Here is a 27,719-nt window from a genome sequence, read left to right as displayed (position 1 = left end):
ATTCGGTTTGAGTTAAGCATGGGTCTGGTTTGGTTAAACTTGACCCGGGTTAGACTCTAGGTTGAAATAGTTGCAGAGAACGAAACAAAGGAAAAAGGTGGAGGAGATTGGAGAGGGTGGTGGCGGGGTTGCAGGGGAGCAAGAGAAGGAGGGCTGGAGGGGGTGGCGGTGGTGGTGGCGGCGGCGGCGGAAGAAACAGTAGAAGGAGAAGAAGGAGAAGAAGAGGAAATGGGTTTCACAGGTAAGGGTAATTTCGCCATTTAAAAAGAGTTAACAGACACTTAACTGCAGAGACTAACGGAGTGGACTAAATTGAAATATATTCATAAAAATAGGAGGTGGCTGTGACATTTTGACCAAGTATGGTAAATTTCTGAGATATTGGATACTTTTTTGGGGTGTCCATGAAATTTTCTCATCCATATTGATGTACTGTTGCGGCTACATTTAACATTGGCCCGTGCTGGTGCAGAGGCGCACCGTGCTGGCGCAGAGGCCACACAACCAAACATCCAACAAACGGAGCAGCCTAGCAGAGTCAAGTTTTCTTGGATTCAAGTAACGGAACGCTCTGCTTCAGTCATTATCTTTTAGACACGAACAAGGTGCTCCAAAAACCAAAAAGATCAGTTCCCTCTCTTTCTCTCCCTCCTCTTTGTAACATAAGTGCATAACCCTATGTCCTTTCCACTCAAACAAGTTGCAGATTGACTAAATTCTAATAATATTACTGCAGTGATGCTGTTTTAATTTCTTGTGTAGCAGAGCAGATATGGCTTTCTGTTGTAATAAAACTTGCCCTGCAAACTCTCATCTTCTGGCGAGCGACTTTTGGAGGCCATTCAAGATTCCCAAGTTTCAATATGTGGTAAATTCGTTTGTTTAGTAACCTGTCTCTTTCTGCTTTTCGGACTGTTTCTTAATCAGCTCTAGTTTCGTAATTGTTCTTAAATGGTTTTTTGCTTCAAAATGTTGTTGATGGGTATGTAAGAGGTTTTGGTTTTCTGGGTATATACACATTCAGTTGCATGGATAAGGTAGTATTGATTCCATATTTTCTGTAAACCCAATTGAAATTTTGTTCATGGAACTGTGAAAACTTTGGATCGACTATGAGCTGCTGCTACTAATATATGGGAGTATACTGTGGAATTAGCTCATATGATTACTCCTGAAATTCTTTTTGTCCTCTCTGTGAAAAAGAGAGAAGATGGTCTACATTTTAATTCCTGGTGTAGAACCTCTATGGACCCCTTGTTTTCAACACTGCTATGAGAGAGCAAAATGAAAATTGCAGTTTCATTTCATTTAAGGCTAAATTCTTGAACTGTAATGGTAAATTTTTTTTTTTTTATATTTATTATGAAGCTTAGAGGCTTTCTTGTGACGAGGTAAGGGGTTAACAATGAAGGTAATGGCATCCAACCCAAAAGCATGAGCTTTAGAGTGGAGAGGCCCTTCCAAGGTCATAAGCCAAACTGCCGCACACTACCCAATCGATACGGGTCAAAACTCCCCTCCCATTCCTGGTCATGGAGCGCATTCACTGCATCAATTCCCCTAGCTTTGGGCCATGGGCCCCCACATGCCCGGTATATGGACAACCAGCTCTAATACTACTTAATGACGTCCAACCCAAAAGCTCGAGCTTTAGGGTGGAGATGCCCTTCCAAGGTCATAAGCCAATCTGCCGCACACTACCCGACCGATGTGAGAAAACCACCCTCCCATTCCTGGCCATGGAGCGCATTCACTGCATCAGAAGGTGTATTATGTTTGCCACATTAGCTGGGACTGCAATAGACTGGTGAGCAAGATAACAAACTTGCTCAGTGGAGTGGGTGGAAAGGGTTATCTAAATGGGTGAGCAATAAAAAGAGTCATTTGAATGATTAAACGGAGTAAAGATAGTTTATTTTATATTGTGGATGCTGCATATGACTTTTAAATTTCACTGAGGTAGGAACAATTAACTCTGAAAATGTTCTGATCCTCACTATTTACTTCAGTGGTGAGAAATGGAGCACAAAAAATTGCGACAAAAATTGAGCAAAAAAATGGTTCAGATCCTGAGAAACAAAACAGCCAGGAATCCATGGGCATTGTAGCTAAAAAAATGTTCGGATCCCCACAAACCCATGTGACTCCACAAGGTCTACTTTGATTTATGGTTATTCCTAGCTGTTTGGATTCTTGGAAACCAAGCTAAACTTAACAATTGTGACAAAAATTGAGCTTAAGATAAGGGCTCGTTAGAGAGATAATATAACGGGAAACTGATCTGTCAAATAGAAAAATTACACAGAAATAAGAGCAAAACAGAAAGGGGAAGTGAAACAGGAACACACCTGCGAGAGTAGGGTCCTTGGAATCCACCTAGGGAACTTGGGAATCCACCCAAGCTTGATATGAATCCACACAGAAGAAATATGTTAGAAAGCAGAAAGTCTTGTTCATAAAATTGTGGGGTGGCCAATAGCCGGTAAACTTATTTATAGACCTCAATACAGACTTTCTCCTTATATTCCAACTGGAATTCAAAATAGATAAAGGAAAACTGAATAAACCTGACACCATGACTGTTTTTATTCCTAATGTAATTAGGACTCCAAATTGATATTAAAAATGAGCAAAGAAACTGAAACTCTAACTCCAACAGACCTTAGGACTTGACTTAACAAATCAAATTAAAAAAGGAAAGGGAGAAGTAAAACTGACTAGGAAGTCTACGCGTAGCCTTTCTTCTTTCCCTTGGCTGACACTGGAGCAGTGGTTGGGTGAAAACTATGGAATCGATATTGGCCTTAATTTCCAACAATAGGGATGAGTGAAGTTTTTGCTCGAGTTCTACATTTAGTGTGGATTCTAATTTTAGAGGTGACAATTTTTTTCAAATAAAATATGGCTTTCTTTTAGGCCAATGTGACAAATTAAGCTAACTTTTGGATAAGTCAGTTAGTTGTCTGATTAAACATTGGAGGTGGAATCAGAACTTGGCATGGAAATTGAAATGCTAAACATAATTGCAGTATAGTATTGCCCTGACATTCCATATGTCAATTAACAATTTGGTTCCCGGTGATTTAGAGATTGAAGAAATTTTACCTCCTTTTTTTGGAGGTACTTGTTCGATAATGTTTCATTAGAAACTACTCATACTTTGCGTTGCCTCTCGATCAACTTTTTTTTTTTTGGGGGGGGGGGGTGTTGGGTTATTTATATGCATGTGCCACTGTGTTATTATTTTTTAAGGAGCAACTCTTTCTATATCTTTATTCATTATATTTACTCATCCTTTGATCCTCTGCTTATCTCTTCTGTGTTATTCGGTATCTGCAGAAGAAAGGACGATTTGATGTGTCCCAAAGGGCTTCAAAGGCTCTGGCTTTCTTTGGCCTGACAACTCCTCCATATAAACTTGTAAGTCACATATTTAAGTATTTTTTATTTTCAATAAAATTATTTGTCTAGGAAAGACAATAGAGAAATGGTGGATTAAGGTCCCAAGGAGTCTGTATAAGGAAGACTTACTGAAGGTGGGAAATCTGGTGCAAGAATACCTTATACTTCTTCCAGATTGGATGAGAATCCTCCAAATTAGGTTTTCCTAGTAATTTTTTCGTTTTGACTTTTTTTTTTAAAATTTTATTTTGGAGCTGCAGATCTCTTTGTTGAATTATTCAAGGTTAGGTACCATCTTTGCATTAACACCCAATGTTTGGTTTCACCTGTTGGTGATCGTCCTTGTTCTGCATCAGATTTATACCTTAAATTTCCACATTTTCAGTTTCTATTGTGGATTTGTCTCAATTGTTAATCATTCCTTTTATCGTATTCTTGTTTTCCTTTTCCCTGTAATTTTAGGATGCATTGGAACCATATTTGAGCCGGAAGATGCTGGAAATGCATTGGGGAGCTCATCATCGTGATTATGTGGAGGGTTTGAATGAACAGCTTAAGAACAATGATCCATTATATGGGTACACTTTGGATGAACTAGTCAAAGTAACCTACAACAATGGGAATCCTTTACCAGAATTTAACAATGCTATCCAGGTATGCTTGAAAATTTGGCAGTTCATTTTAAATTGTCCAAGTTAACTTTGTCCCCAGTAGGTCTCTGTCAAATGAGATGTAACACATGCCTGATGCATGCAATTTTTATATTCTATATTTTACTTGGTTCAGTCTGTGTTTTAAGGAGGCTCTACAAAGAAATAAATTCTGACACTATCAAGGATGGTTATTTTATGTTGTATTAAGCTTCCTGTGGCTGATTCAGTTGGGGGTGAAAACCGGAACACTGAATGCATGAGTTAAACCATTCAGATATAATGTCTTTCCTTATACTGGTCCTTGAAAGTGTTAAGAGTTGTTAGTAGATATGTAATAGGGGTAGTTTGGGAACTAGACTTTGGACTAGTTGCCCTATTATGTATTTTATCTTGTTTGTCCTTTTTTACCTTGTACCTCCCTAGGGAGGTGGATGTAATAACTCCATTAGTTTTATTCAAGTAATATAGAGTGTGGAGAAGTCTCTCCAACACACAAGATTCACAACCGAAATATCTCTCTCTATTCTCTTCTTGCTCTCCTTCTCATCTCCTTCTTCTTCAACCTCTCCTCCTTCTCTCATTTACATCTCTAACCTAAAATTCAACTTGGTATCAGAGCTTTAGGTTTGAGAGTCGTATCAGTCCTCTTTCTCTATTCTTTTCCTCTCCTTGAAATCCTAAGACACAAGGAACTTCAAGGAAGAGGCATCTATGTGAACAACTTGCTGTAGATAGATGAAATAGGTTCTTTGCAACCTGTTTAAGTGTTTGAAGATGATCCTTGAGCTGTATTGAAGCCCCATTGAAGTGTTTGAAGCCAACCAAGCTTCACCTAGGTTTTCCGCCATCTCAAAGTTGCAGCTCCTGTCTTTTCTCCTCTCGGCATGGGTTTGGAGCTTGGAATAGCTCATTAGGATCGTACAAGGATGCTCTTTATGCCCCATGTGAGTCTCCTTGTTGAAGGGTTTTCTTGCTAGAGCATAGCTCATTTTCGTGGGGTTCCTTTTTCTGCCCAGGTATAAACTGTGACTGCTGCTTCCTCTTTTTCTTGCATTTGGAGTACCATGGACTCCTCCCTTGGTTGAGAAGTGTTTATGGATACCTTGTTTAAGGTCTTAGAACTTGTTTGAGTGGGTGTTTCTCCTTGGAAGGTGTTGGGTGAAGTTCTGTCTAGATTTTACCTATTTTTTTTCTGCTAGAAGTTATTTCTTGAGATTGGAATCTTTATTTGGGTTGAGTGTGTACTCCCCACTTTGTTTGGAGTTACTTGTGCATGGTTAAGTGCCTCTTTTATCCCCATAATATGGCTGAATCTGATGCCTCTGGGCTTGGCACGGCTGAATCACAACCTACTCCGGCAGCCTCACAGTTTGTCTTTGAGAACTCACACTCATAGATCTCCATTGTGAAATTAGACAGCACCAATTATTTGGATTGGTCCCACTCAGTGGAGCTTTCCCTTAGGAGCAAAGGGAAACTTGGGTATATTACAGGTACCATTACTGCTCCAGCTCTTGGTTCCCCTACTTATGAGAAATGGGAGACCAAAAATTCCACAGTCATGACATGGCTCATCTTCTCCATGAAGCCCGAGATTGGGAGAAGATTTATGAGAAAGGAAACTGCCAAGGCTATTTGGGACAGTGTCTCCCAGACATTTGTCAGGGTGGGTGACTCCGCCAAAGTTTATCAACTCCACCAAAAAATTAATGCAATGAAGCAAGGTGACAAGACTATTTTTGAGTACTACAATGCCTATATTAGTCTTTTGGAGGAGTATGATCATTACAGGGATCTCTAATTGACCAACCCAGCGGATGAGGCAAAGGTGTATCGTGCTCTTGAAAAGGAGCGTGTCTTCACTCCTCTTGGTGGGCTAAACCCCGAGTATGAACCCATCAGGCTCCAGATTTTGGGCAGGTCTCCTCTTCCATCTCTTGATGAGGTTTGCAGCTATTTACAGAGTGAGGAGACTCGGCGTGTTGCTATGGCACCTGCTCCAGCATCATCCCTTGAGAGATCAGCTTTCAATTCTTCCTCTTTCCGGGACACCCATAGTGATGGTAGAGGCTAGGGGCCTACTTATGGGGAGGACAGAGCAGTGGAGACAGGTGGTGCTAGTGGAGGTGGCAGAGACAGATTTAAATGTGATCATTGTGGGAGATTTGGGCACACCAAGGATAGATGTTGGACTCTTCATGGCTGTCTTCCTGGTACACGCGGTGGGGCTCGTGGTGGCCATCGAGGGGGAGGTCGAGGTGCCCACTCTGTTATGACTGAGACAGATGCTACACAGGATGACTCTACTTTGACCGATGCAGTGTTCCGTAGGGTCATGTCACAGCTGAGCACATCTCCTATACCCACAGTGGCTAGCTCTTCTTCATCCTCCGCTTTGTAGGTTTCCACCTCAGCTTCTACTGCAGCCTAGTCTTAGGTCATTGACTCTGGTGCCACTGACCACATTACTGGTACGTCCCATTATTATGATTCCTATACCATTTGCTCCGGTAAGGATAAGTTTCGGGTGACCGATGGTTCCCTTTCCTCCATCTCTGGTAAAGGCAGTATCCCTGTTACCTCATCTATTTTTCTTACATCTGTCCTTCATGTTCCTAACCTTACCCTTAATCTTCTCTCTGTGAGTCATCTGACAAAATCTTTAAACTGTTGTGTCACTTTTTTTTCCTTCTCATTGTCTTTTTCAGGATTTGGTGACGAAGAGGATTATTGGTAGTGGACGTGAGGAGCAAGGCCTCTACCTTTTTGAGCCTTTTTTGCCCACAGCTCAGTCCTATGTGTGTGGACGTAATGATAGTAGTTCTGTGGAGTCTGTTATGTTATGGCATCGTTGTCTTGGCCATCCATCTTTTGTTGTAATGAGGAAACAATTGCCTCACTTATTTTCTTCTGTTGCTTCTTCTCATGTTTTTCAATGTGAACCATGTATGCTTGCCAAACATTGTCGTTCCTCTTATCTATATCATGGTAATAGAACTACTACTCCTTTTCATATCGTGTACACTGATGTTTGGGGACCTTCCCCTACTACCTCTTTATTTGGCTTTCGTTACTTTATGTCCTTTGTTGATGATTTTTCTCGTGCTACTTAGACTGTTCTTATGAAGCATAAAAATGATGTTTGTGATGCATTTAAAATCTTTTATTAGATGATTCTTACTCAGTTTGACACTCGGATCAAAATTGTTCGATCTGATAAAGGGGGGGAATACATGTTTGGTGGCCTCCAAACCTTCTTTACTGATAATGGCATTCTCCATCGGCTAGCGTGTGTTGACACCCCCCAACAAAATGGGGTTGCTGAGAGGAAGAATCGCCATTTATTGGAGGTCACCCGTAGTCTCTGTTTGGCATGCATGTCCCCAAGACCTTTTGGTCTGCTGCTCTCTCTATAGCTTCTATTATCAGGAATGTCAATGATGCTATGCCTGACCCAAAGTGGAGACAAGCTATGTCTGAGGAGATGATGGCTCTTGAGAAGAATGATACTTGGCAATTGGTGGATCTTCCTAAGGGACGTGTCCCAGTTGGATGCAGATGGGTCTATACAATCAAGTATAAATCTGATGGTACTGTGGAGAGATATAAGGCAAGGTTGGTTGCCAAGGGGTACAGTCAAGTCTATGGGATTGACTATCAGGAGACATTCGCTCCTGTGGCTAAGCATAACTCTATAAGAGTTCTTCTATCACTGGCTGCCAATAAAGATTGGCCATTATATCAGTTAGATGTGAAGAATGCCTTTCTCCATGGTGACTTGGAAGAGGAAGTGTACATGCAACCCCCACCAGGCTTCAAAATGCCTTCAGCTGAAGGGAAAGTGTATCTCCTTAAGAAGGCACTATATGGTCTCAAACAGTCACCAAAGGCATGGTTTGAACGCTTCCGACAGGCTATTCTGAAGAATGGTTATTCTCAAAGCTAAGCTGATCACACACTCTTTACCAAACGGGGCAATGGTACCATCACTGCTCTCATTGTCTATGTGGATGATATTGTAGTCACAGTAGATGCTATAGCTGAGACTGGTACACTGAAAAGCTACTTGGCACAACAGTTTGAGATCAAAGACCTGGGCCCCTTAAAGTACTTCCTAGGAATTGAAGTATCAAGGACTAAGAAAGGAATCAACGGAAGTTTGTTCTTGATTTGTTGACAGAGACAGGGATGTTGGGTTGCAAACCAGTAAATTCTCCTATTGAGCATAATCACACACTAGGGGAAGATTGTGGTCCTTCTCTGGTTGATGCGGGAAAGTACCAAAGGCTTGTTGGGAAGCTTATCTATCTCTCTATGACACGTCCAGATATCTCATATGCAGTGGGAGTGGTGAGCCAATTTATGTATGCTCCCAAAAGTGGCTACTTGGATGCCGTGTATTGCATTCTTAGGTATTTCAAGTCTTCCCCAGGGAAAGGACTGTTGTATGCCAGACACAATCATTTGAGAGTGGAAGGTTTCACTGATGCAGATTGGGCTAGCTCTATTACAAACAAGAGATCTACCTCCGGCTATTGTACCTTTGTGGGAGGTAATTTGGTTACATGGAGGAGCAAAAAACAGCATGTTGTAGCCAAATCCAGTGCAGAGGCAGAATTTAGAGCTATGGCTCATGGAGTGTGTGAACTCATATGGTTGAAAAGACTTGTTCAGGAACTGAGATTTGACACTGAAGGCCCTATGAAACTCTATTGTGACAACAAGGCTGCCATCAGTATTGCCCACAACCCTGTTCAGCATGACAGAACTAAGCATATTAAGGTTGATAGACACTTCATCAATGAGAAGATAGATTCTGGCTGCATTTGTACTCCTTTTGTGAAGACTGGTGATCAGCTGGCAGACATTCTCACCAAGGCCCTTGCCTCTCCTCAGTTTAGTTTTCTTCTAAGCAAGCTGGGAATGCATGATATATATTCTCCAGCTTGAGGGGGAGTGTTAGAGTTGTTAGTAGATATGTAACAGGGGTAGTTTGGGAACTAGACTTTGGACTAGTTGCCTTATTATGTATTTTATCTTGTTTGTCCTTTTTGACCTTGTACCTCCCTAGGGAGGTGCATGTAATAACTCCATTAGTTCTATTCAAGTAATATAGAGTGTGGAGAAGTCTCTCCAACACACAAGATTCACAACCGAAATATCTCTCTCTATTCTCTTCTTGCTCTCCTTCTCATCTCCTTCTTCTTCAACCTCTCCTCCTTCTCTCACTTACATCTCTAACCTAAAATTCAACTAAAAGGTCCAAGAAACAATCTTTCAACTGGTTTCCCATGGATATTGCTTAATATTTTTAACAGTCAATATAAGTGCCTTTGCTCTACTCCATAAAGACATCTTTTGGGCTTATCTGATGTGGCCTATAAATTGAAAGACATGTTCAAGATCTCTGTTCTTGGTGTACTTCTTTCCATACTGTGTGTAGCCTGTCCAAGAGTTGGTCCTCCCGTTGACTTTCAAAATTAATGAGTTGGTCCGTGATAGGTATCCTAAACTATGGTCCGTGATAGCTGTCCTAAACTATCTTATTGTTCTTTTGGTCAAAATAAAGGTAAATTTGAACTCTGGTTCAGGTTTGTAGTGCCTGGCCTTTTCCTGAACTTAATTTTCAAACCTGTGGTTGCAGGTCTGGAACCATGATTTTTTTTGGGAATCCATGCAACCTAGTGGTAGCAACATGCCTGGAGAAGGTCTTCTTCAGCAGATTGAGAAGGATTTTGGTTCTTTTACCAATTTCAGGGAGAAATTTGTAGATGCAGCACTTACGCTATTTGGTTCTGGCTGGGTTTGGCTTGTACGTAAGTACCTACAGAGTTCCTACTACTTGAAATAGTTAGTCTCTTAATTTGTAATTTCTATTATTTGTAGCATACTGCATTATTCAGATTGGTAATCCAGCCTTAACCCAGAGTTGGAAATAGAACCTGTTAGTATTGATCCCAGGAACAACAGAACAAGTAGGTGGAAAATAGACAGGTATGGAAATGTGACAAAAAAAAAAAAAAGAAGAATAAGAAAGGACTCATGGAATTCTGCAACTAAATTTGAAAGACTATTTAAAATGAAATTAGAAAATAAGAGAAAAAGATAAGGGCAAATAGGAGACACGATTGAGTCAAAGAGGACTCATTTGCTAGGCTTGAAATTTGGTCGAGGGGCTCTAAATTTTAAGCCCATAAATCAGGGAAAATCTCAGATTTCTCTTGTCATATGTGAGATGCAAATGCACAGTTATGGAATGGGTATGGCAGGCATAATTGTCAAGGCTGTCACCTAGGTGTCTAGACGCCTTCTCGGGTCCAAGGAGACAGCACACCTTGTTTGATGCAAGAAAGGCAGTAGCCTTGGATGCCTTGGCATTGCCTTGTACACCTTGGTGTCCCCTTGGATGCCTAGGTGTCACTTTGTGGCCTTGTGACAGCATGCCTTATATTATATCAGTTTTTTGACACTTCATGAGTGTACCTTGATTTTCGTTTATTGGTTTTTTTTTTTAATAATATAAATATGCTTATATTATGTCCTATGTCTCGTTTATTATATGTTGATTTTCTCATATTAGGTCACTACTAGCATAATTATATCAGATTGCATTGATATGGCTTCTATGTTGCACATAAGCATTATTATATAAAACTATCATTTCTATATTTCATATACTGCATGCCTAAGGTCCTTGGCAGGCGCCTTGTCACCTAGGCACCCTTCCAATGCCTTGGGTCGCCTAGTTGCTTTGACAGCTGTGATGGTAGGTTAGGTTATGCTGCACAAAACTAACATGTAATGGTCAGATCTATCAGAAATAGATATTAGAATAATGACTGAAATTTCGGAGTGATCTTATTTCTAACCAGGAAGATATGAACAGCAATAGTGATGGAGATATATAAGTTCAAAACAGGGATGCCACAGATCACAAATAGGGTTAAGGGAAACTGTCCTGGATTATTGAAGGAATTGAACTAAGAATAAGAGATGAAGAATATCCATGCAGGAACCCACCTGCTGCAACCTAAGCATCCAGTGAAAGCCCCTTGAGAATCCACTTAAGTCAAAGAACGCTGGATCTACAGTACCTAAGTTGCAGAAAACTGAAATATTATTGCATAAAATTTGGGGGGGGGGGATTGAGACCTTTACAGCTATATATAGACGACCTTAACTTCTCCTATTCTAATTTGGAAATCAGAGTAACAAAGGTAAAACAACAAAAGAAACCTGATGTCATAGTCTATTTGCACCCTAACAACACAAGGACAAGAAACTGACTAGGACCAACTTACTTGCTGATTACTGCCAACTACTTACCCGGACTACTGTACCAATAAATCAGAAAATAGACAAAATTAAACTCCTAATAAACCCAATTAGACAAACTAAATCTTATTAATACTAGATGCTAAGCCACACAATAACTCCTTCTTTTCCTTCCCCTAGCCTTAGGTTGAGCTGCATCACTCCCCCTTACTGGCTTCTCACATGTCTACAGGTAGACGCTGCCAGATGCTTTTTGGACATATTTGTGTTACTTGTGTAAAATCTGCTTGAGAGATGCCCTTTCCAATAACTTGCTTTAATTTGGTTCCAGTTTGATATTTCCTTGTTATCCTTTATTTTGGGTAGATTTTTGATACAGGCATATACATAATACACTTATGCGATGTGAATTATGACTGGCCTGTTTCTTTAACCGTGTGATGTAAGAAAAAAAAAAAGGCAAGAGCACAAAAAAAAGTAACTATTTCATAATTGAAGCATAAAATAATCCCTAAATTAAGGGCTTCTTTAACCTTGAAGCAGAAAATTGGAATGTTTTCTTTGGAGGCAATCAAATATATTTCAAATGTGAGCTATGAATCAATGAATTGTTGGGATCTCAACTTCTGGATTTGGTGGGGGGTTTCTGTGTCTTATACTCAGTGTCCATGTCCCTACATTAGATTTACATCCATATTGACAGTTCATAGCATAGTTTGTCTTGTCTCTAGAGAGAAACCTAGTTTCTGTTCAGAAATTTCCTGAATGGTTTTTTTTTTTTTTTTTTTTCTTCTCAACAACAACAACATAGCCTTATCCCAACTAAATAGGGTCGGCCACATGGATCCTTGCTTTCCAATCAGTTCTATTCGAAGTCGTACACGGTATGATGCCTAAGGTATGCATGTCTTTCCTCACCACTTCTCATATGGTTAATATAGGCCTGCCCTTGGCTCTTTTAGTACCTTCAATCTGAATTGAATCACTCCTCCGTACTGGAGCATTCCAAGACCTTCATTGAACATGACCATACCATCTTAAACGACTCTCACGTAGCTTATCCTGAATCGCAGCTGCTCCTAACTCTGTTCTAATATGGCCATTCCTTGCTTTATCCTTCTTAGTCTTGCCACACATCCATCTCAACATCCTCATTCCGCGACACTTAGTTTATTTATATGACGCTTCTTAGCTGCCCTACATTCTCCATTATACATCATAGCCAGTCAAATAATAGTCCTATAAAATTTCCCTTTAAGCTTTAAACGGATACATCGATCACATAACACTCTGGACACACCTCTCCACTTCATCCATCCTATTTTAATCCTTTGGGCAACATCATCCTCTATATCACCTTCTTTTTTTATTACTGAGCCCAGATATCTAAAATAATCACTTTGAGATATCTCCCTCTCATCAATATTCACCACCTCATTAACCGTCCTAGCGAGGCCAAAGTTACACACCATATATTTTGTTTTTGGAGCTATTTATGTAGAAGTTAAACTCTTGTCATCAATAAACTTATTTTGCTGATTCAAAATGTTTATTGTAAGATCTTAAAAGCAAAAGTTTTTGGAAATTAAGAAAAAAATGCCCACAAAGTAATAAATCCTGAATATGCACATGTTAGCCAAGGAATGGTGCTAGCTTGACCACTGGGGAGATGAATGGTTCATCCTTTCTGCGCCTAATAGCAACAAATTGCAGGCAAGATATGGAGAAGCTGACCATTTTAAAGCTTCTAAAGACTGATCTAACTGCAGTTCAATGTACACCAGTAAAAGATTCATTCCCCAGGAGCAATAGTATGTTTTTCATTCCAAAATATCCAACTTTTTCTTTCTTTTCCCCCCCTCTGTTTGTGTGTGAGTTTGGTAGGGATACAGATTTTGCATATGCACCTTGGAATATCACCAGCAGTTTTCTATGATGGTAGCATGCCAGTGCGTTATTGTCCCCTAGTATACCTGGTCACACCAGTGGCTTTGTCATGATACATCACACTACCCAAAAGAGCTAGTGGGAGAGAGGGACAATAATGCAAAAGTCGACTTTGAACTAGGGAAACCAGCGGGAGATCGATTGAAGCCAGGATCAACACAATAAGGATGAACAAATTGAATAACTGAAACTTTTACTTCTTTTTTTTTTTTTTTTTTTTTTTTTCCTGTTTACATATGAAAGAAGAACATAGAAAAGGATAAGAAGAAGAAGAAGAGGATATAGAGAAGATAGAAGAAGAAGGGGATAGGGGATGGCTGTCTCACCCTGGGTCTCTCACCCAAAGCTATGCCAGCTGTTGAAACAAGGATATTCTCCCATAAACGATGGCAACATGGCCTGGAAATTCTATTGTTCAAAATCTGTTTCTATTACAAGAGGGGCTGCCTATTTAATGGAATAGGTCAGCTTACAAAATTAGAAACTTAAGAAATAGTAACTTCTAAAAATAGAAACCTAATGAAAATAGAAACTAGGTTTTATAGTTCAGCCAACATGCAAGGAACAAAATTAAAACTAGGAAATATAGTAACTACTAAAAAGAAAGAAACAAAATTAGAAACTACTAAATACCTGAACTTAATAACTAAGAAACTATTACAAATAGAAACTAAGTTAATAGTAGCTTCTAATAGAATATTCCACCAACATCCAGCAGCTAATCTTCACACCAGCTGTCCACATCAGCCCCCAAATCACCATTCACGTGAACAGGAACTTGGGTACTGTTCATGTGAAACAGTAACTTTTTTTTTGTTTTTTTTGTCTTGGTTTCTTATCTTCTTTATGCTTCTCTTTGGGCTAGGGCTGCCTCAGGTGATGCTCCATCGAACCAACAAAAACTTGCCTCATCATCAGATCAGGCTGCCTCTCACAACAGTCGAATCCCACAACCTTGCTGGGCTGGTTTTGGGGCTTGTTCCTGCGGGTATATATGGACGTGTGATCTACGTTAGACAATCACCTTCAAATTAGACTAGAGGACTCCGTAATCACCCCCGAAAAGGCTGCTGCCACAGTAGAGTCATCAAACTTTCTTTATTTGTTAAGCTTGTGTTTTGTTGAAAATAATGACCAAAACCTACAAACTAGGTGTTCCTCAAATTCAAAACTGAGATGGGAAACCTAAAGCAAGAGCTAAATTGGCTAAAAGAATTTGAGAAGACAACTAAGGCATGATTAAGGGTGTTAATCGGTTCGGTTTTGGTGTAATCAGTTCGGTTCGGTGCAAGATTTTTTAGGTGAAACCAAAACTGAACTGTTTATTAAACCGTTTCAGTTATTGAAACCAAAACCATTTAGGTGCCATTTGACAACGTTACTTTTCTGTTGTTTTTGTGCTATTAATGTTTCCAGCACACAATTAGCACAGAAAACACGTTTTAGAAATCCGTTTTGTTTCACTTGTTTTTTATAACAAAAATCAAAATTTATAACAATTTATGGCTAAAATAACGTTTTTAGAATAACAACTTTTTCTTGTTTTTACATGTTTTTGGCCTTTATCAAAAACTGTTACCCGATAGTTTGCTATCTCCATCTCTCTCTCACTCAACCTACCTCTCTCTCTCGCTCATCTCTCTCTTTGGCACACGCTCAAGATCCAAACCCTAGAGGAGCTTTGCTGCTGCCCCTCCACCGTGAGCTCTGCTACTGTCCCAACCTCCAACTCTCTCTCTTTCTCTCTCGCTCGTCTCTCTCTTTGGCACACGCTCCTCTTTGCTCCACACCGTCACCCTCTCCGAACTCGATTCCCGCATCTCCAGGCCTCCCAAGCCCTTCGCCTTCAAATCTCACCTCTTGAGCAGCAACAAAGAAAACTCAAACCCTAATCGACCACTCATCACCGCTGCCTCCCCAGACCCCAAAAATGTCTTAAAGCCACTAAACGGTAACTCTGTCGCCGACAAGCCTTCCTCCTACAAATACTTGCTCAACGATGAGTTCGTGAAACGATGTCCGCCCAATGGAAAAAGTAAGTTGGTCGTTTACACGACAACTCTAAGAGGGGTTTGCAAGACATTCGAAGATTGTAACGCAGTTAGAGCCAAGGTTCGAGAACTTGCGAGATCTCGCCGAGTTTCTCGGTTTTGGGCCATACCGAGTCGAGTTACCAGTCGGTTCCTAGGAGTGCAATTTCTCGGCCGAGATCTCGGTGATATCTTGAGGCTCAAAAACAGGGTATTTTCAATGCAAAAAAACCAATATCTCGGCGAGATCTCGGTTGGGCCCAAAAGTGCTATTTACTTGTATTTAGCCCATTTTTCACCCAAAAACCCATTTCCAACATAAAAGAGAGCAGGGACAGAACTCGATAGGCTCTAAACCAAGGGGAAAAACACCTCTCCTTCAAATTTCTTCTTCTTTCTTTCGATTGTTGGCTGGAATGCACTGTTTGGAGTTAGATTGAAGTGCCAAAGTGAAGATTCAAGTGCCAATTTGGAGCATCATCACCTATTTGCAAGATTTCAAAGGTATTTTCTATTTCTTCATACCAACAGCCTCCCATGTACCCTAAGATAGGGAGATTGGTATATGTTGATCAGAAGACTTACATGGAAACTATGTCACACTATTTGCAACACTATAGCAATTCCATGACATGGGAATTCTATGTGGATCAATATGGGGATGAATTTCTTGTTCAATCTCATTTTATGTAACAAATTAAGTGAACATTGATGTAATGTATATTTTATTTCAATGTTTTGATTGATGTGTACTAATTAGAATGTTTTGATTGCTAATTTGCTATGTTTTACTAAATTATATGTAGATTAGGTTGTTTTAGTACGACTCGTCGCCTACCAACCTATGGTCCAAAGTGAAACTCATATTTGGACTTGTTTTTTGGCAAATCTGGGCATGCCATTGTGTTTAAATGGCCTGAATACCAAGTTTCAGACCCAAAATATGTGTACAACCCACCGAGTTGGGGGTCTAAGTCCAAAAAAAAAAAATTGCAGCAACTCGCTGAGATCGAGATCTCGGCTTGACTCGGTTTCTGGCCTGGCCGAGATGCCACCGAGACCCGAGTTTTTGAACCTTGGTTAGAGCAGTTTTCGAAGGGATTGGGGTGTTGATAAATGAAAGGGACATTTCGATGGATCCTGGGTTCCGGGAAGAGTTGAGGGAATTGATGAATGGGAAGGACATCGCTGACAGTGTTCCTCCTAGGGTTTTCGTTAAGGGCAGGTGTATTGGTGGAGCTAGTGAAGTTCTGAGGATACACGAAGAAGGTTGTTTGGCTCAGCTCCTTGAAGGGTTGCCCAGGGTGGCCAGAGTCGGGGCTCTGTGCGAGGGATGTGGGGGTGTGAGATTCTTGCCCTGTTTTCGTTGCAGCGGGAGCTATAAGTTTGTGATGGTGGTGAAAGAACACGCACAACCACAGCGATCACAAGGGAGCGAAGTCGTGGTGAGATGCCCTGAATGTAATGAGAATGGCCTGGTGCTCTGTCCCATCTGCAGCTAGCTCCATTATCAAACTGTTTCAAACTTCAATGTGATTCGGTAATATCCTAATTCTTCATATCATGTACTTTATTTCCAAATTCCAATTACTAGTTGGATCTATCTGTACATAAAGAAAGGGAACGAGTTATGAAATTCTTCCTTCTGAATATCATTTTTCTGTTTTGTTTTTTGACACCTTAGTTCAGTGAAATAGAAATCAAATAGAATAGGAATTCTGAAATAACTGAGGATATGTTTTAATTGAAATTCTTCCAAGCTGCAACTACTCTCCTCTCTCGATTTCAATGCTAAGAAATGAGATCGGTTAGTGGTATTTGTGCTAGAAATTTTTAATGTCCTACCATCCATGACTTTATATGTATTTTAGTAAAAATGGCAATTTTGTAATTTATATTAATCAAAACAAAACTGTTACAGAAACAGGTTTTATCAAACACCTTTCAGTATTAATAGTGTTCTGGATACGTTTCTAGAACAAGTTTATCAAACACCTTTCAGGAAGACAGTAACGTTATTCTAGTAACAGTAACACCAAAATACGTTTTTGGTCAGAAACGGCACAGAAACACTAGTAACGTTGTCAAACGGTACCTTAGTAAATGGTTTCGGTTTCTCGGTTTTTAAACGGTTTTAGATACTTGATTTGTTAACAGTTTGCTTGTTTTACACGGAATTTAATGCTGTCTGGATGTCCTCAACAAGCCTTTCATTGAAATGGACATGATTCTAATTCATAGAAAAGCCAAAAAAATCCATACGATAGATGTTTGATATCTCGTTGTATCGACCAAAATTAGGCAAGACATAATCTGAACCAGATTATTCTAATGGAGATACAAAGGATGGGCATAGAGAGGTGAGAAAAGGATTGCATGAGAACAAACAAGCCAGATCATGAAGAGAAAATAAAAATTGGGGGAAAAGAAGAGCAAGGCAAAGCATCAGTAAAGAACAGGGAAAAAAAAACCCAGAGCATAGAAGGAGATGAAATTAATCACATTCATTAGAAACTAAACTTGTTAACAGTTCTTACCAGAAGCATTGGTCCGTGAACAACACTTTTGTATAAAAAATGAAGGGGGATCCATGCACTATTGCAATAAGTTCCTGCGATCTGTAGAAGACATCAAAGTGTTTCTGAGATAGATGTTTAACACCAACCTAAAAGATAAGCCACCCAAGAAAACTGAGTACCAAGAAAGGGAAAACCAAAGACCTTTTTGGCTTTTAGTCATTTGTCAGTCCTGCAATGCAATTAAGTGGTATGGTTTACAATTTAAATATAGATTGCGTGAATCAATCCACAACATGACTTTTTTACTGCTACTGCTCACTAGTGTATGATTGGATCAAATCTTAAGGTTAATTCATGGATCATACATTTCTAATAAGAAATGTTCGAGGTTTTGCAATTCTCTCTCTCTCTCCATCTTATTTTGCCTATGCTCTTCATGTTTTGGTTGCTACAGTGAAGAATAAGGAGAAAAGACTTGCGGTGGTTAAAACATCAAATGGCATCAACCCACTACTTTGGGGTGACTTTGTATGTCAATCTCTTGTCTTCTATTTGATTCTTTCTGTTCGTCTTTCTCCTAGAGGTGTATTGACTTTTTTTTTATTTTTTTTTTGTGTAGCCCATCATCAATTTGGATATGTGGGAGGTAAGTGATCAAGTTTTAAGTTTCTCTTAGAACGTCTTTTAGTTACCACGACTACTAAAAGTATTCTGTTGAAAACTTGCAGCATGCTTATTATCTGGATTATAAGGTATGTAAAGTTATTTTTGGTGCTTTTTAGTTGTCCTGTGAAATGTAAGTGCCCTAGTAACTAGATCATGATAGAAAGAGTGCAAAGTTCTTGTCAGTTCCTCTGTTGTAGACTTGCCACTTGTCAAGGGGTTTCAGAACCACTATTTCATGGGGTTGCAGCAAGATTTTAACCATCTAGTTTCTGTATTATCTTAGGGCTGACAAAATTTAAGGCAGAGTCTAATAAAATTCTCTATATTGGAAGATTATATTGATCTTATCTGGTAATTCTCTCATGTAGAAATTCTTGTTACAAGCTATATGATGGTTTGTAACACTTTTTTATGTTACATTGGCAAAGGCATTTTTGGACTCCAAGCCCAATCTGGTTGAGTGGGGGTAGTTGGTATGCATATGGATTTGAAGTTTGAAAAGTTACGAAAAGAAAAGCGGAAAAAAAAAAAAATACACACCCATTACATTGGGTTTTACTTTATTTATTTATTAAACATTAAGAAAATGGTTTCCGTTGTCGATTACAATGGTGCACAGACTATTGTTGCATCTCACTCTAGTCTGGAAATGCTGTTTCGACGCTGTGGAGAATTGAGAATAATGGCTTGTGACTAATTGATCACATCCCCTCTTTATTTATAATAGACGAGAGAACATTCTAGAATAGGTACAAGGACAATAATATCCCTAGGACAGAAATACCCTTGAAAGCATTTTACAACACTCCCCCTCAAGTTGGTGCATAAATTTCAAACATGCCCAGCTTTCTAACAATGGATACAAAATTTTTACTAATGGTACTCTTAGTAAGAATATCAGCTAACTGATCTCCAGACTGAACAAATGGAATGCATATTACTCCTTGCTCCAGCTTCTCCTTGATGAAATGACGATCGACCTCAATATGCTTGGTACTATCGTGTCGCACTGGGTTATGAGCAATAATTATTGCAGATTTGCTATCACAATATAGGCGCATGGGTAGCTCAATAGGAACACATAAATCACGAAGAAGTCCTTGCAGCCACATGAGCTCACAAATACCAAGGGCCATAGTCCAAAATTCTGCGTTGGCATTGGATCGAGCAACTACAGATTGCTTCTTGCTCCGCTAAGTCACTAAATTTCCACCAACAAAAGTGTAGCATCCCGAGGTAGACCTCCTGCCCAATCTGCATCAGTGTAGGCCTCAACTCGTAAGTGATCATGGGAAGAAAAGAGAACACCTTTCCCGGGAGCAGACTTCACATATCTCAAGATCTTGTATGATGCCTCTAGGTGAGTGAAGTGAGGGTCATGCATATACTAGCTCACAACACTAACAACAAATGCTATATCAGACCGTGTGTGTGACAAGTATATCAAACAACCAACCAGTCTTTGATAGCTGCCCTTATCCACGGGATCTCCATCTTTACCCTTTAGATGGGTATTTGGTTCCAAAGGGGTATCTGAAGGCTTATACCCCAACATTCCTGTTTCAGATACAGGTCAAGAGTATACTTTGTTGTGAAAGGAAGATACCTTGAGCCGAATAAGCGACTTCAATCCCACGAAAATATGAGTTTTCCAAGATCCTTGATCTCAAACTCTGTTCCCAAATAGGTCTTCAACTTACTTATCTCATCAACCACTTCCAGTGATGACAATGTCGTCTAAATAAACAATCAACATTGTGATATGCTGATCTCTCTTCTTGATAAACAATGTATGGTCAACATCACTTTGTTTGTGCTTAATCGACACCATCGCTCTATGGAAACGTCCAAACCGAGCTCTTGGTGACTGTTTTAGACCGTATAAAGCCTTCTTGAGACAAAATACTTTACCCTGGGTTTCTTTAGCAGCAAAACCTGGAGGAATATCCATGTATACCTCCCCTTCAAGCTCCACATGAAGGAAAACATTCTTCACATCCAATTGTTGAAGATCTCAGCCTTGGTTAGTTGCACACGAGATGATTACTCTGATTGTATTCATCTTTGCGACTGGAGCAAATGTTTCTTGATAGTTGATCCCATGTGTTTGAATAAATCCTCTAGCAACCAATCTAGCCTTATATCTTTCCACTATCCCATCTGGCTTGTGTTTGATAGTGAAGACCCATTTGCAACCAACCGATTTCTTTCCTTAGGGAAGACTCACCACATCCCACGTATCATTTTTTCCCAGTGCCCTCATTTCTTCATTCATTGCATCTTCCCATTTTGAATTAGCCATTGCTTCTTGCCAAGTGTTAGGGATGGAAACAGAAGACAAAGAGGATACAAAGGCATGGAAAGATGGGGAAAGAGAGTCATAAGAAACGACATTTGAAATGGGATGTTGAGTACAAATTCTATGAGGTTTACGAAAGCAATCGGTAAATCTAGATTAGGATCCAAAGGAGACTTACCAAGAGAAGTAGGTGAAGGACTTGGATCAGAGAGCAACGACTGGTTAGGTGCAGTGGTGGTGGTGTTGTCAACTTGCGTCTGTTTGTACCACGTTCCTTTGGTAAAAACCTTCAAGGTATTTGATTTCCTAGTCTCCCCTGGACCATAGAGTGGTCCTGTTCCTGCTCCGTTATTCCATCCACGAGTTCAACTGAAGTGTCTTCTACCATAGAAAACACTGAGAGAAGTAATCAAAGGCACCTCTTCACTTGTAGACTCCCCTTGAAGAGGAGCAAGAAATGGAAAATATGCTTTGTCTCCCGAAAAACAACATCCATAGTGACAAACAATTTTCTTGAGGGAAGATGATAACACTTGTATCCCTTTTGTGTAGCAGAATAATCTAAAAAAATGCAACGCAATCCCTTGGGATCAAATTTGCCATGAACATGGTGGTTTCGGGCAAAAACAACGCCCAAAAACTTTAGGAGGCACCACAAAAGTTGAAGAACCCAATAACACTTCAATGGGGCACTGAGATGACAACACCCGAGAAGGCAACCGATTAATAAGGTATGCTGCCAGCAGTACAGCATCCATAGTTGTCAAGGCGGCAAAGCGACCCAAGGCGTTGGAGGGGTGTCTAAGCACGTAGGCGACAAGGCGCCCGTCTAGGCGTCGCCTTGGCGACCAAGGCGCCCCCAAGTGTTATTTTTTATTTCCCTCTTTTCTAACATTATTTGGTATGCTACAATATTTTAGTATGCTACAATATATACCTTATATCATGGGTATGTTACAATATTTTAGTATGCTACAATATATACCTTATATCATCAAAAATCAACATTAAGCCACCTCAAGTCATCAAAAATCAATATTAAGCCACATTAAGTCACATCAAGACATAAAAAATCAATATTAAGCCTCATCAAGTCATAAAAAATCAGCATAGAACTAGAAGACAACAGAACTGAGAGTATGGAAACTTGGCTTCTCAGGTGATATGTTTCCCATAATTACAAAGCTGTATTATATGGTTCTAGCAATAGAGAGTATGACAACAATAATAACAATGAACTTGACATTTTTTTATTTTTTTTCCGATTATGGAAGCTTTGCTCCTCATGTAGCATGTTTCCCCTAATTACTATGCCGTATCATATGATTCTGTCTTAAGGACTCTTTCTGAAGTATCTGATTGGAACATACCTCCGATATACTACCAACTCCGTTATTTTCAGTTTCTTCTTTATTTTTTTGTGGGGGTGTGGGGAGGGTGGCATTTTGTATGTTAAGAAAACAGAACCCATGTGGAATAAAGATCTAATTGTTGGGGTTCTATGAACAGGACGACAAAGGAAAATATGTGAATACGTTCATGAACAACCTTGTATCATGGGATGCAGCGACAGCACGCATGGCCCGTGCTGAGGCTTTTGTGAACTTAGGGGAGCCCAAAATTCCTGTTGCTTGAAACGTTTCTTGTGTGAGTATGTAATTTTTTATTTTATTTTATTTTAGGGTAAACTTGTATTTAAAATTTGTTTTAGTGGATGGGCTCTTTTTTATCATCTTTGGAACTGATATCCATTAGGTTGCACATACTCTACTAGTCTACTGTAGTTTATGCATAATTTCAATCATGTAGCAATGACTTAGTGCGGCCTTGAACTTACAGTGGCTTTGTTGGTGACCTATATTTTGGTAGCCTCACCCATTTTCAGTCCATAACACTCTGATACATAGCCAAGAAAGCCTGTTGTCAGAACATTTTGTTATGGACTTTTCTATCAAGGACCTGCAGGTTTGCAGTCTAAAGAAAAAGAAAGATGTAGCCTGCTAGGCTGGTAAATTTTTGGGATGTGTCATACACTTAGACATAGATTTTAAACCAGTCTTCATTACTAGCTACCAACCCTGTACTGGTTAAGGCCCATTTGTTTCCAAGTAAAAGCCTCAAAAGGAAATCACTCGAACTGTAGTTCTCGTTCACTTATCCTAGCTTTTTAAAACAACCTGATCGGAACCTCTCCGAGTTCTCTCTTTCGGCCGTAGATCACTGAACTTTGTGCCTATCTTCGCTTTTTGATCAGCCATGGCTCCCCGTTCTCTTAGCCTACGAACTACTACCCAGCTCACTCGAACAAGAACTCCCACTCTTATTGCAGGTAAAATTAGTGCAAATTTTTTTTTTTTGTGATTTTACTTAAATTTTCCTTTCTCGCGGTTCTTACTTGGAAACAAAGGAACATAAAAGAAAAGGAAAAGGAGGAAATAGGGGCAGAGAAATCTAAATAAGTACATTTTAGACTGTACTCACTGATTGATGTTTGCATCATAGTAATATACTTGCAATGACTAGTTGAAAATTTGCAATCAGCAGGGAACTGCTCTTCTTAAATCGTTCAACAAGAGTGACTTTCCTATCTCTTATGAGATTTGATGATTAGATGTGAAAAATGTATTTTTGTCCCCAATGTAATAAGATTTGAGAACCATTTTTCTCAATAAACAGAATGAGCTTTATCTATTACTTCAAGTTATTATTGTTCTAAGGATTTGCATCCAGAAAAAAGGGATTGCAAATATGAAGTGGCCTTTAAAATTTTTTTTTTTTTTGGTGAAACTTATATATTCACTTCTTTAACCATTTTCTTATCTTGTTTTGTGCTTGAATTAGACTAATGAGATGGGTGTGAGTCTTCTATTGCATGGACCCCAATCGTGTCTGCCACTTGGCAAGAAACTGTGATTTTTTGCAGAGCTAAAAGACCCAAATCATGGTGTTAATTAGATTTACCAAGATTTTGAAATGTCAGCTATTCTCCTAACCATAAGGCACCTAAAGATGGTTATTTCAGAGTCTACTTCATTTTGCAAAAGTCTTCAGCTTGAGAGAATGGAATTATCAGTTAGATTTTCCAAATCCCATGTCGTTCCTTCAACAAGTATTTAAGCATCAGCCCCTGGGTTTCTTTGAGCTTTACAAGTCTAAGAAGCTTATGCAAATCTCTCTCAACAACACATTCTTTGTTTTAGAGAATGGAATTATCAAGTTTGTACGCTTGCTACACTGTGTTGCCACCTTTATATCATTGATAAATAATTCTCTCAAGACTAATCAGTCTCCTTTTATGACAATTATCTCTCATCAGTACAGGGTATATCATTCCTCTCTGGTGGCTTTCTCTGTTTTCCATCCTTCCCTTTAAGCTGATACAAAACCCCTCTGGAACTTAGGTATTTGTCTTTTTCTTTTTGATAGTTTTTTTTTTCTCTCTTCATGATTAGTCTTTACCAATCACATAGACTTGCATGTCATATATCTCAATCTGGCCATTACTAGTGCCTTTGAAATCTTTTTTTAAAAACATATTTTAGTGCTAAGAACTACTTGAATCTTGAGTTGCCTCATTATCAAGAGCGTTAGCAGGTGTTATCACCTTGAAAGGAGTTTTGTATTTCTGATCTCAGGAATCTACCCTTTAGTGCTAAATGGTGTTTTCTTTTTTTTTTTGGTGATTAAAAAAAAATATATTACCAAAGCCCGAGAAGGGCAGGGGAGAAAAAAAAAAGGGGGTGGGGGAGAAAACAACCCTAGACCAATTAAGTAGGGGGCCGTAAATATGCCTATTCCTTGGGGAGTCAAAAAAGGGCTTGTGAGGAAGAAAGCTGAACTTCGTGGAGACATTAAAGGAGATGGCTTTCCAAATCAAATCGAAAAATCTAGAGTTGGAAGTTCATCTCCTAAGGTTCCTTTCCATCCAAATGTGAAAAAGAATAGCGTCAAACACTAACTTTCCAATCGTATCACAGATAGAGCAGTCAGGGTAAGTCATGAGCATCCAGAGCCACTCTCTGGCAAAGGGGAGGGGTCTCCTATTGCGAAGCTAGATAAAAGAAAGTGTTTTTTTTTTCAGATTGTAGAGGAAAAGGGACAAACAAAGAAGAGGTGGTCAGTGTCTTCGGATCCGTTCCAACAAAAGGTACAGGTTGGGGAGATGGGGATATTATGGTGGAGGAGAAAAGTTTGGGTGGGAAGGCAATGGTTAAGGGTTCTCTACGTTGTGAAACTATGGTGGAGGATATGAACTTTGAACCAAACAATATTGTGCCCAAGGACCGTAGGGGCTTGGGGTCTAACAAAGTTTCAGCTAGAGTTGAAACTAAAAAGGCCATTGTGTTTTGTTTTTTTTTTGGGACTATCCTACTCAAGGGCCCATAGGCCAATTACAAGCTAAGGGGAAGGCTAAGACAAGCCCACAATCTACAACTAGGGGGGGGGGGGAGGGGGAGAGAGGTGCCTTTTTTTGGCACAATATGCAATCCAGGAGAATCGATCTCTTGACCTCTTGGGGGGGGCATGCACCAACTTGCAATGCCACCAACCAATTTGTAAAAATAAAAAAAAAGGCCAAACAACTTTATCCGCATGAGAAGAGGGGGAGGGAAAGGGAGCAGGAGAAGGGAGGACCGGATCTAGGAGCGGACGGGATAGGGGGGGGGGGACCAAGAACCAAGAGATATAATGGAGGAGAGGGAACCATGAAAATTGTGTTTTCTTAACTTTGAGTTGAAATTATATTTCAGCCCTTATCGTTAGGGGCACTTGCCTCATATCTTATTTGAAGGCAATTTTATATATCTTACTCATTTAAAAAGATGTGTTTGGTATCCTCTTTGGAAAGTCATACAATGATCAGCTCATCAAAGGTGCTCTCTTATGTTAGAAGTCCATCTTATCTTCACCTTTGAATGTGTTTTGTATTCCTTGCTGTTAAGTTCGAGTGTGAAATCGACCTGGAATTCCAACAATTTGGCCTAGCCAAATGCATACCAAACGAAGCCTTAATTTTTTATTATCTATTGAGGATAGTTTTTCTTCAACCATGGTGACGGAAATCTGATCATTTGGTACGAAGTCTTTCGTAACCCTAGGAGCCCATCCAACAACAATGAAAGTAGGGAATCCCTAGAAACTGCTTCCATCTATGGATCGGTTCATCATTAGTGATATTTCCTGTATGGGAAGAACTAAAGATCAAACTTTGTGGACTTCGTCCTTGTCACCAAATAAGGGCTAGGCCAAATACCTGTTAGGCAATTTTTTTTTTACATGTCCTGTTAAGGAAGTCTTTCCTTAATGGTCTGGCCCTCTGAATCACAAGGACGGAACCTGGTCAATTTTACCATTAGATGGGAAGCCCCCACTGGGTTTCATGTCAAGTTTTGGAGTTGATCTCCGCAATCTGAACCCCCATGTTAGGGTTTTTCGAACGTGTACAAAATCATTGCCAAAATTGAATTTATGATCAAATTTCAAACCTTTATATCTTCTCACAATAAATGAGCTAAAGTTGAAACTTATGAGATAGTAGAGGGTGGACCTAGGTGCAACGATAAAGTTGCTCCATTATGACCTAGTGGTTGCAGGTTCAAGTTGGGAAACAGCTTCTTTACGAAGTGTGGGGAAGTGTGGGGATAGGGCTGCGTACATTATGACCCTACCCAGACCCCGTAGTATGTGAGCCTTGTGCACTGAGTACGCCTTTTTTTAGAGATGCTATGCAGTAGATATTTGGGCTGTTAAGAACATTAATTGAGGAAAGGATTTTGAATGGGCTGTATAGGAAACATTTGCCCATACTATAATGAATCTTCTAAATGTCTTGTTTTAGACTGCAAATCCTTGCTATCCGAATCCAGCTTGAAAGGGTATGGGCTGGATCTGACTTTGGATCTAGCCCGCTCCATTTAATGCCCTACTTGGGAAAACAAAAACATATTGGAACAGTTCTGTAAACAAATACACAATGTATACAAATGACACCACTGCTATAGGTTCTTTCACCCATTATTACATCCTCATGTATTTGCTAATCTACCCCTTTAGACCGGATTTGTTACATGGTTAGCTTACGCGCATTACCGCATACTTGAGCCCGAACCCAAACCCAAGACATTCCGGGCCTGGCCATTAAGCAAGCTTTGAGATATTGGGCTAGTTTCCAGTGAATATAACCAGCTTTTAATAACCCTGCTCAAGACTTCTATTCCCAGTTTTCCTGCAATTCACCTTCCATAATTTTGGGAAGGTATATAGGCCCATATCCAGCTACTGGGCCAACAGGCTAAAACATGTCAAGCCCATATAGAAAAAGCAAGTAACTTCTAAACAAGCAGTCCTGGGCTTTGTTACGGGCCTAAAATTCTGTCCAAGTCAGTCTTTACATAATCAGGCTTTCCTAGAAGCCCACCATAGTAGCCCAGCCTAGAAAGATCACTACTTTAACCACAAGCACCAAACACAAGTGGGAGCCATGAAAATGTTAGTGTTCTAAGTTCCTAAGATCTAACCAAGCATGGAAGGGGTCCATATGTTCAAGGTAAAATATTCTTTTCGATTGGTTTCGTCTTAAGGATTCAAGGGAGAGGGTACTCAATAAGGTATGAAACGTTGGCCTTTATGGGCTTAAGAAAAGTAGGGTTCCAACTACAATAAGTTTTTTAGGGTTTTGCTTGGTGTAATCATGGTTGGTTACATCATTCCTGGCATAAAGACAACTTTGCCCTTGGCTCGAACCTCTGTACACCAAGGGGTATTTTTGATAACGATTTTAACGTTTTGTCTCATATGGAAAGGGTTTTTGTCTCTTGTGTGCCCCATAGGATGGTTACAACTTATTATCACAATTCTTGGTTACACTTGCACCAAGCTTTATCCTTTTCTTTCCCCTATTTCTTTTGGGAGGGGTGTGGGAAACTAG

The 27,719-nt window shown here is 39.8% G+C and overlaps 1 protein-coding gene across 1 annotated transcript; it reads left to right on the top strand.

Moving 5' to 3' along the window:
* Positions 1-656: 656 nt before the first annotated feature.
* Positions 657-22,614, top strand: LOC122646589 (superoxide dismutase [Fe] 3, chloroplastic). The gene is made up of 8 exons (XM_043840170.1): positions 657-868; positions 3,340-3,420; positions 3,865-4,056; positions 9,700-9,871; positions 18,281-18,354; positions 18,446-18,472; positions 18,555-18,578; positions 22,301-22,614. Exons 1-8 carry the CDS (start codon positions 773-775, stop codon positions 22,424-22,426), a joined length of 792 nt encoding a protein of 263 aa, XP_043696105.1. The 5' UTR covers positions 657-772; the 3' UTR covers positions 22,427-22,614.
* Positions 22,615-27,719: the final 5,105 nt, after the last annotated feature.

Source organism: Telopea speciosissima, chromosome 11 (genome assembly GCF_018873765.1).
Source record: "Telopea speciosissima isolate NSW1024214 ecotype Mountain lineage chromosome 11, Tspe_v1, whole genome shotgun sequence".
Taxonomy (NCBI): Eukaryota; Viridiplantae; Streptophyta; class Magnoliopsida; order Proteales; family Proteaceae; genus Telopea; species Telopea speciosissima.
The sequence above is the reverse complement of the archived record's forward strand: the minus strand, read 5'-3'. Positions and strand labels throughout refer to the sequence as shown.